The sequence below is a fragment of the Acanthaster planci genome, linkage group LG18 (assembly GCF_054643075.1).
Source record: "Acanthaster planci isolate LZ-2023a linkage group LG18, COTS_SCS, whole genome shotgun sequence".
NCBI classification, from domain to species: domain Eukaryota; kingdom Metazoa; phylum Echinodermata; class Asteroidea; order Valvatida; family Acanthasteridae; genus Acanthaster; species Acanthaster planci.
In genome coordinates, this window is record NC_141794.1 from 1,406,918 (window position 1) to 1,417,063 (window position 10,146).

At 41.8% G+C, this 10,146-nt stretch overlaps 2 protein-coding genes across 3 annotated transcripts; one reads left to right on the plus strand and one right to left on the minus strand.

The window, feature by feature from the left end:
• Positions 1–68: 68 nt before the first annotated feature.
• On the minus strand, positions 69–2,116 carry LOC147796076 (splicing factor 3B subunit 5). The gene is made up of 2 exons (XM_087148432.1): positions 1,982–2,116; positions 69–1,882 (listed from the first exon to the last, which is right to left on the minus strand). Exon 2 carries the CDS (start codon positions 1,760–1,762, stop codon positions 1,499–1,501), a length of 264 nt encoding a protein of 87 aa, XP_087004558.1. The 5' UTR covers positions 1,763–1,882; positions 1,982–2,116; the 3' UTR covers positions 69–1,498.
• A 193-nt stretch (positions 2,117–2,309) lies between these two features.
• On the plus strand, positions 2,310–9,958 carry rcc1 (regulator of chromosome condensation 1). 2 transcript variants are annotated; one of them, XM_022237080.2, is made up of 10 exons: positions 2,310–2,434; positions 3,904–4,034; positions 4,159–4,370; positions 5,102–5,281; positions 5,682–5,901; positions 6,118–6,273; positions 7,397–7,510; positions 7,941–8,099; positions 8,613–8,782; positions 9,268–9,958. In XM_022237080.2, the coding sequence occupies exons 2-9, from the start codon at positions 3,944–3,946 to the stop codon at positions 8,777–8,779; spliced, it is 1,299 nt and encodes a 432-aa protein (XP_022092772.2). In that variant the 5' UTR covers positions 2,310–2,434; positions 3,904–3,943; the 3' UTR covers positions 8,780–8,782; positions 9,268–9,958. The 2 variants fall into 2 exon arrangements, with proteins under 2 accessions (XP_022092772.2, XP_022092763.2); XM_022237071.2 differs by having other exon boundaries at positions 8,613–9,958.
• The last annotated feature ends 188 nt before the right edge of the window (positions 9,959–10,146 follow it).

Sequence of the window (10,146 nt, forward strand, 5' to 3'; positions counted from 1 at the left end):
TGCATCATGAAGAGTAGTTTCACAGAAATGCCACGGAGGAATAAAACAAGCTGTAAGACAACCACTGGTCAGCTACAAAAACATGGAAACCTTTTATTACCTAACTTCGACGGTGACTGTGCATAGAAAAGATTACCCAAAACTTTAAACAGTAAATAACTGATCAGGAAACTTCCTGTGAATGTTTATGAATGCATTTTACACTAAGCTATTCTCTCTGCAAGAGCTACATGTACATATATTTCCATTATGTAGACAAGATGTGGACACCCACAGGCACAAGCATACCAAATTCACTTCATTGTGTACCTGCTGTTACTTTTGTTTCACCATCTTGTAAACCTTGACCACAATAATAACACAAATCGAAGGGAAATATCTTCTGAATAATATTACTGAATCGCAGCCGATGCCTGCCAAACCACCTGACTATAACCAGAGCCGATGTTGCAAAAGGACTGGAAATGCAACCAAAAAAACATCAAAGAGGTACTGGCCTTCAGAATTAGTCAAACCCCGTTAATAAGAGCACTGTTAATACAAGATTCTGCTTATAACAAGGATATTTTCAGGTCTCAATCCTTTGCTTTTCATTCCTGACAATAAAAGGTTCCTGTTACAGCAAGGTAATTTGCCAGGTCCAAAATATGTCTTATTAACAAATTTCAAATCAATTAACTGTACCTCATTATGAATATTACAATTAAGTGCTCTTTATATTAAGTGGACTTCATTTTAATACATGTATTTTTTCCAACTGGCTGACAGAAACCATGGTAAAGTGTTTACGATCAAATAATTTCTTTGACAAGCCGTCATATTCTCAAAAAGTAAACAAGTTCTCTGGGTCTCAAAGAAGTAAGTCTCAAGTTAAGCAGAACTGTTGAAATTCAAAGAGACAGTCATGTCTGGAGCACAGCTACACAGAACATAAGCTGGCCGAGTACGAAGTACTTGTCATATTTAGTGCACTCTATGTAGATACATGTACACTGTACGTGTATATGCCGCACTTGAAGCTCCAGTCTTTATGTGTTGCAAAGCTGCTCTTTAATCTCTTCACAGGACTCATTGTTTTGGTGGGACGTTTCTATTACCCATATAGAGCTCTGGGCCGAGCAAGCAACCATCAGGACTCCAACAGGATCGAAGGTGCCTTGTGAACAATGAGCACAGAGAAACGGAGAAGACTGAAGTCTTGCATCACATCCAACATGTCCAAACCTTTCTACATGTATGCTTTGGGACTAGGCCAATAGAATAGGCCTACCAAATTAATCAAAGCCAGAGCTGATGCAAGTCCACTGAACTTGGAGCATAGAAGCAGCAGGACATTACACCAAGGTACTGTGTTGACAGTTTTCCACACTCCTTCCAAGTAATTTTTGCCAACAGATGTACCAACAGGCTACAAAGTCATGACGGCATAACTTTCAGACTTTCTTTGGCTGTTTTGTGCAGTTACCACCAAGTTGTTGATCATTGTTCTATGCGTTCCTCATTGTTCCTCTGCGGGCTTTTCTGTTGGTGGTCCACAAGGCTGAAGCATTTTCTCCAGGAGGCTGAACCTCACCCGCGCCTTGCTCTCATTCTCTACTACGCTGAAGTAATTCAGCATGTCGTAGTGGCCGAGGTAGCTGCAGATGGAATCACGGTGCTGATTCACCAACCATTCCCACTTCGTCGTGTCTGCGTGGCCGGTTCCGATGTATTTCGACTGAAGATGCTCCAGTTGGCTGTGAATGTTGTATCTTTCGCCCATTTTGGAGTCTCTGTTTTCAACACTTTGCCAAATATCTCCTGATCTCAGTTACTGGGCAGGTATGAACGAGAAGTGTTTCGGTTTCTCTTGGACGAAATGGGCACGTTCGTCCTACGCTACCTGCAGGGAATGTACGAATGAACGAGAGTACAGTCCACAATATCCAGCAGGACATATAAAAATGAGTAGAATGTCGAATAACTTGCAAAATTTACTTACCTAGAATAAAAATATTTCCATTTAAATATTTAACATTGGTTTTTAGTGCACTGTGCTAATTTATTCTCGAATTTTTGATTACAAAAGAGCATTTTCTGCAAAAAAACTCCTTTCAGATACCGTTTAAGGTGCAGAACGCAATTGCGCTCGTTCAAAAAGTTATTTCAAATTTAAAATTTACATTTATTAACTTTGTTGAAAAAAAAAGTGAACTCTTATATAATCTTATTTTTGTCACTTTAATTCAACTTTGGCGTTACTCTTACTTATACTCTTAAATTCTACTATTATTTTCAAATAAAATAATGAGAGAATTCTTGACTGAGGGCGACCTTCCTGACGCACGTGAAAGGTTACCCGGCAAATGCAAAGAGGAGACAGGAACTCAACATTGCGGTAAAATTAGATTGATGAATTTCAGTTTTCCTTCCATTGCAGGGAGTGAAATTGACTGTAAGTAATGTAACAGAATACATTTGACTATGTGTCGTGTTTTGATTCGGAAGGGTGTTTGGCCTTGCCATTCTAGGCTGTGTGTGTGTGACAAATACAGAGCCCAATTGCCAGTCAAGCATGTTTAAGCATTTTAGGGCCAGCTAGGGCCGGCCTGCATGATTTTACATCATTGTACACGGCCAACAAATGGCCAAGGCCTAGTCACGAACGGGCATGCCATAAGCCTTATCACAAATACCGTATGAATGATTTTGCCCCATCTTGCCCTCGGTGCCTTCTACCCTTGTGTAACATCACCCATGCATTATTTGCGAATGCTAAAAACCATGAAAACTATGGCCGGCTGTGGCTGGGGGAGGGGGGATGAGGGAAGAATTCCCCCCCCCCATTTTTTTTCTCAAATATTATCACAGTGCATTTTTGTTCATGTGCCTGGCTTCATGGAATGGAAGGAATTCCATGCATAAGCCTTTTTCACATTTCATGTGCACATGCTCAGAAAAGACTTAACAGAGGGGAACAATTTCATGACAACAACGTTGCGTAACGTTTGGCGATTGTTATTGTTGTGGACAATTTGTTCCCCTCTGGCTTTGTCCACTTCCTTGTGCTAAGGTACTTAAATCCACATGGCGCCGGAACGGGAAATTGGCTTATTTGTGGATGTGACTAATTCTTCCTACAAGTACAATTACCTAGGCTAGCCGTATGCATAAAAGTAGAAACATTAACTTGATTAACATGCCCCAAAAAGTCACATTTAGCAGGGAAAATTGAAGTATTCACAAAGGAAACACAAAGTTTTCAGATCAGTCTTATGCCATCAGACATGCGTTCATACGCAACGCACATGTGTTTCCAGACTATGGAGACAGGTCCCCCAATATGCATTTCCAGTGCACATGCATGCTCAGCCAATCACCTGTGTAAGGCCGTGAAATTCAAATAACCATAGGCCTTACTAGCTTATATCACAACTCTCTCCGATTGATTTGAAACTTCACAATCACACGCACTGTATCTTGCATGCAAAGTTTAGAGTTGATCGCAATTGGGCTTATGACCACTTTTACCAGGTAGCAGCTGAGTTCTTAGGGAAATCTACCCCATCTTAGTAGAGATGGTCCAAATAGCCCCCAGATCTGTGCAGTTCGTTGTCTGCTACGCTCCCAGGTGGGAGCACAGTGGACAACGAGCCCCTTTGTTGTAGGGGTAGGTCCAAATAATCTGGATCTTTGAGGGTTGAGTGCATGAGAGAGCATGCCTGCATGTAGGCTAGCCTAGGTTGGATGCCAGTCATGCTAGTCTTCATTGACATTAAGACTATGTCCAGGATATCAGTTCATAGTAGTGACAATTTTTACAACTTTTTTTTCTCAAACCTTTTCCTGCATTCTGAGGTTAGCTTAGATTTTTTTTAATTGAAGTGTTTTAATTTGACTTTCTGATTTTTGTGTAACATGTAGAAAGTCTTGTAAAAATTGTGAGGACTACAAAAAAACAACCATGCCACCAAAGAGGAGACTTGCAGTGAAGAATGAGAAGAAACCTGCATTGCAAGCAAACGGCGAACCTACACCTCCAAAGAAAGCCAAGGGTATGGTAATTGGTGATAGTAATTTCAGTGTTAAATGTTCTTGACACAGTGTATGGTTACATATATGCAAAGTATTCACATATATTTTGGTTATCTGCTTAATTTAACCCTTTCCCATTCACAGTTCCTCCCACCCTCGCCCACCGCTCCTACAGAACCCAAGAGGGTCATGTCCTGACCCTAGGTCAGGGAGATGTGGGCCAGCTAGGATTGGGGGAGGACATCTACGAGAGGAAGAAGCCCACACTGGTCCCCCTGCCAGACGGTGCCCAGGGGAAGATAGTGGAGGCCATTGCCGGGGGTATGCACACAGTCTGCCTAACCAGTGCTGGGGAGGTGAGTTGTCTGTTTATGTTCCAGTTCACCTTGTTTGCCTCATCTTATGGCTAAAAGGCAAGTTACTTGAAACGTACATTAAGATTGTTACAGGCAGTTAAAAATGCGGACAAATTTAGGCAGCCATGTGCGATAATTCAAGCCTATCAAAAATCTTTACCCTCTTCTCAGCGTTATGTTCGTTGTAATTTTTACTTGGTGGAACGTTGAAAGTTTTGGGGGAAAACTTGTTTGTTTGTTGTTTTTACTTATGATGTTGACGAGTAGTTTTTGAGATTCCATTTATTTTAACGTTTAGTTCCTGCAGCATACATGTACCTTAATAAGCTCCAAGATATACCAGGATAATACCAGCATTGTCTCATCTTGCCAACTTTCCTATTTGGATGGACAGATTTTGCTCCTTCAAAATTCACAAGCCCCGTTTGTTACATAAATCTTTAACGCTTGAGAACAATTCTTCGTATTTCCTTCCAAAATACTGGTTGCATGTGGAAACATGGCCTCATAATTCTAGTAACAACTGACGTCAGTTTCAAACATTTTCCCGGGAGAGAACAAGCAGTTTTTAAGCTTGGCTGGGAAAGAACAGGCATATATTTCAATCCTCGATGAAACCCTGAATGCATCTGTGAAGCAAAATAATGATTGTCTGATGTACCCTCCAGAGGACTAAGTGACCGACACTATCCACTTGTTTGATTTGTGTCTCTCCTTGTACATTGCCCCAGATCTACACTTTTGGCTGCAATGATGAAGGAGCTCTAGGTCACGACACAAGCGAGGAAGGGTCAGAGTTCCAAGCCCTTAAAGTTGACCTCGCTGAGAAGGTCGTTCAGGTCAGCTGTGGAGATTCACACACTGCTGCACTGACGGAAGATGGCAAGGCCTACATGTGGGGAACGTTCAGGGTAAGGGGTTAGGTCAGGAAGTAATGTTATCAAAATACCACGATTGATTAGCATCTTAAAGGTTTTAATAGCAATTTTTGAATATTATTCATCACTGATCCCAACCCCAAGACCTCCCCCCAACACTGATTCTTCCGAAATCTAATGACATGCAGTAAACCAATAACGTTTGTTCAGACACTTAAGCTGGAACATCAGAGTAATTAAAAGCTGGGGTCTAAGATTGGGGACTTTTAAAACCACAGGAAAGCAGGTTTTCAGTTTGACTGTTCCAGGGTAGGTGGCTTCAGTAGTGGTATTTGTTAGCTCTATGATCAAATCACTCAAATTTATCCCTGTGTAAATGTGCATGCTTGTGGCGAATAAACATGCCTCCTCTTGAAACTTGTTTATTTTGAAGGATGCCAACGGTCCTTTTGGGTTGACATCAGGTGGTACCACAGAGAAACTCCCCTATCAGATTCCTCTTAAAGACACTGTCGTCAAGATCTCCTCAGGGAATGACCACCTGTGCCTACTGACATCAGAGGGCGAGATTTATTCCCTGGGCTGTGGCGAGCAGGGCCAGTTAGGAAGGATAGCAGAAATCTTTGCCCTACGAGGAGGAAGAAAAGGAACTGGTAAGAAAATTATGGGGGTAGGGTGAAATTGACACTTCACAGTGTTGTTACAGGCCGTGCAGGACCAGTGATGTTGAGAAAGAAATGTTTGTTTAAAAAAAACTATTCAAGAGTCAAGTGTGACCTATGAGTTGTGTGTACATTGGTGCTCGTTAAAATTCTATGTTTGGTTCCCAGTTTCCGTGATGTTCTTTTTTTACATGATCAACCTTGTAGGTATTCTTCACGAGCCCACCCTCGTACACTGCAGGAGAATACGCGGCCACGGCAAGGTTCTATTTGATGATATTTGGTGCACGGCCTACGGTACGTTTGCTAGTATGAAAGGTGGCGGCATCTACAGCTGGGGTCTGAACAACTACCACCAGCTAGGTAACCAAATGTCATCACTTCCTCTAAGCTATTTCCAACCATTTGTTCCTTCTCTAGGCAGATATTGACTGAAGGGTGGAAATTTACGTTTAATTTGAAAAAACTTTCCCATGCCATTTTAACATTTCAGGGTGTTAACGTCCCACCCAAACCATGGTGTCATTGAAGTCTCTAAACACAACAAATTGTGTACAATGTAAATGGTTGAGACCAATTCCCAGTGACAAATTGATGGTATTCTTTTGATGTGACCGAGCAGTAAAGTGTTCTGAAAATCACATTACATTTTACAAGCATTGTTTACAATACAACTGAATGCCAGATCGTGTCAATCAAAACGTCAAACCTCTAAATGGGGCAGTTCCATCTAAACGTTTGGGAAAATCTGTCAACGGATTCTAAGCTTTTTCCTTTTAAATGTTTTAACGTGTAAACGTCCCACCCTCGATATGAATTCCTAATCGGTTGATCCCGTCCATTCAGAAGTAAACCATGTGTCATTCTGATTAACCACTTGCCTCCGGGGTGCTCAGTACCGGAGACGTTGGCTTCATATGCATAGCCGGGGTGCCTGAAATTGGCCTTGTAACAAAAGACCGTAATCGGAACAAAAGATCAAGCTGCTGGGATTTGCTATCATTTTTCAGTTGGCATCAGCAGCGGTAATCCGTCATTGTTTTGAAACAGTATACCACTGTTTGTGGCATTCAGTGCCAGCGGATTATCAGCGGGGACAAAAGCACTCCAGTGATGAGCGATACCGTACCGCTGCACACTAATCCGGCCGCATTTGAAAAGACGCCACTGCCGTTCAGTAACGCACTGGGCCAATATCAGGAACAATGGAAATTGCACAACACTGCACCACCTGGGCTGTCTTTACTAGGCGGCAGGCCTGGTGGAAATACTCGGGCGTCAATGGAGGTTGCCTGTCAGATTAGAGTAGCCACCAGACAATCATTTGTGTGGATGTAAACGTCTAGTAAATGAAGTTTAAATCATGAACAGTGAAGTATTTAAATCATTGCATGTGGTGTAAGTTTCCAACAATATCAGACATGTTTTCCCACAAACAGGAGAGGCACTTGTGTTCAGAGGTCTCATAAGTTTTTGTTTCTTTCAGGCTTTGAGGACACCAAGTCTTGGTTTATGCCGGAGCAAGTCAAGGCCTTCTCGCATCTGAGCGTCAAAGATATCCGAGGAGGGCAGCACCACACCCTTATCCTAGACACCAAAGGTAGAGAAAAGCCCCTGTGTGTGCCATTCCCCACCCCCCAGTAAAGTGAAACATCAGTTTCTTGGCTCTGCTCAGCACGGCATTATGCATTTAGGATCAGAACTCTGTGCTTACATCCCCAAATAGTGGAATATTTTGTTCACAGGCAATACACGTACACCTACAGGTCTGTGCTAAGCTGTAAAAATATGCTTACTGTTAGTGCAAATTTTGTCTGCTGTCTTATGAGCGAAGATTTTTCCAGACAGTAAGCAGAGCGTTGAATTTGCACGTGGTTTTGCATGATATTGAAAATGTCAGGCCCGCTCAGCCCCAGTCATGATAACCTTACATGGGGCTATGTTTTTTTCTTGAAACTTCAGAAAGTTCCGAGCTTTCATGTTGTATCCAAAACATTGTTTTGTTTTTTTCACTTTGTCCGTGGCATCAGGTAAAGTGTACTCAATCGGCCGCACTGACTACGGTAGGCTGGGTCTCGGTGACGAATGCAAGGAGAGCTATAAGCCGGCTCAAGTCGCTGTGCTGGACGCAGAGGAGGTTGTGACCATCGGATGCGGCTCCAGCATGAGCATCTGTACAACGAAGAAGGGTGAGAAAATCTCCTTCCTATGCCCACCCCATCCTGCCTTCCCCCTCTGCAGGGAAAGGAATAACTCTTTTGCCACATTCGCAGCTTTCTCAGTGTTTCATATCGCCATTTTGGAGTTCAGTTTTCCTCTGTGTTTTTTCACTCATCTTTCCATGATTTCAAATTTTTTCAGGATCACCATTCCGGACTGTAAAATCTCAGTCTTACTGACCACTAAAGTTGTCTCTTCATCTTAGACAAGTTGTCCGTTCACCTGAGACAAATCTTATTTGAATGCCTAAAAATGGTACTGGTCACAGGGACATACACTCGGACATTACGAATCGCAAACAGCACATTTGTAATTCAGATCAATTTCATTGTTTCACAAGCTAATTCAGAAGTTGCAAAACGAACCATTTTCTGGGATTCGATCTCAGTCAGGGAATAGGTGGCTGCATTCACCAACAAAAATTTATGGATGATACTTTCCCGAAATACTGAGCCCATTATTATTTTCTTGTTGTGGGTCAGGTGATGTGTATTCTTGGGGGATGGGGAGCAATCTCCAGCTGGGTACCGGCGAAGAAGATGACGAGCCATCACCGGTTCGTGTCAGAAGCAAGCAACTAGAAAATCGCAAGGCTGTTACCGCCTTAGCAGGAGGGCAGCATACTGTCATTCTGGCTTGCGATTCATAAAAGGTACATTGATTTTTTTTTTTTTTAATTGGGACTGATGTAAGTACCCTCTGGAAAAAGAATGTCAGCCATGGAAGCTTCCCTTGAGATTGTTTGGTATGAAACATGACTGAACACCTGCTAGCATTAGGATCAAGGTTACTTTTTGCTATTATAATACGGGGAGGGGCTGGAATAAGTTGTTCTTTGTCATTATTACACTCGGGCACGAGCATTGTCTTGCGATTGTAAATGTTGATTTTTAAGAATGAAACCTTTCTTGAGCGGGCTCATTTATCTTCTTTGTACTGTCTTGTCTTTGAAATTCTTTGTTCTTCAGCCTGCTTATGTGATCTATTTCAGCATCCTTTTAAACCTCGCGCTAGTGTACATGGAAGATAACCTTTGGGAATTGTAGCTATGCAATAAATTTCATGCAGAGTATGACTTTTATTAAATACACTTACCAGAAATTTACAAGATAAAGTGACTGTCTTCTTATGACCTAGTGCCTTGTCATTGGATGATCTGTGCTGTTTGAACTCAGAAGTCCACATTTCGATTCCACCTGATGGATGATGTGAAGCCCACGATGTTGCATTCCAAGGCAGATCCAGCTATTTAATTGATGGCCAAACCACTGTACAGGGAACTGTCACACATACTTTGTGTATCCGATGGACAGACTGGGTCAGCCAGTCTCGAGTTCAAAAAATATGCATTTGAACCTTTTATACTTTTACGCTTGGCGAATCAATTCACAATGACAGGAAAATGTCAGGGTGTGAAGCTGTGGCCATGTTTATTTTTTGTTCTTGTACACGTCAATTCTGCAAGAAATTTTAATGCTTTTCAATTAGCGTCATTAAAATTAAAAAACCTTTGGACCTAAACTCAATACATGAACATTGAAATTTCATGCTTAAACTTGTAGACCAAACTAAGATCTTGCAATCAAGTCTACAGTTTCTGATGTGATCAGACTTGGGCAAAAGTCTGTTCTCAGAAGCAAATTATAACTTTGTCTGCAAATTGATAGCAAGGAAGTGTTTCAGACAACTGAAAATGTCTTCCAGTCTCACTTTAGTCCAAAGGTTTTCATTATCTTTTAATGGTCTTGTGGTGGTGTATTGTCCGTTCATGGAAGTTGTGTTTTACCATTTTGATATCACTGATTAAAATCAAATGTGTACGTACTTATTTATAAAGTACACTTGTGGATTCATTTTGTCATGGTGCGTCATGTCCTGAGTATGACAAGCAGAAGTAGATAATGGGCCCCCGAATTGGACCAACAGAGGGCAAAATTTTCCTATGAACGACTATGAAATGCATGTGTCACTGTTGCATCGCAACCAGCAAAATGAACACTCCTGACCAAGCTGGCT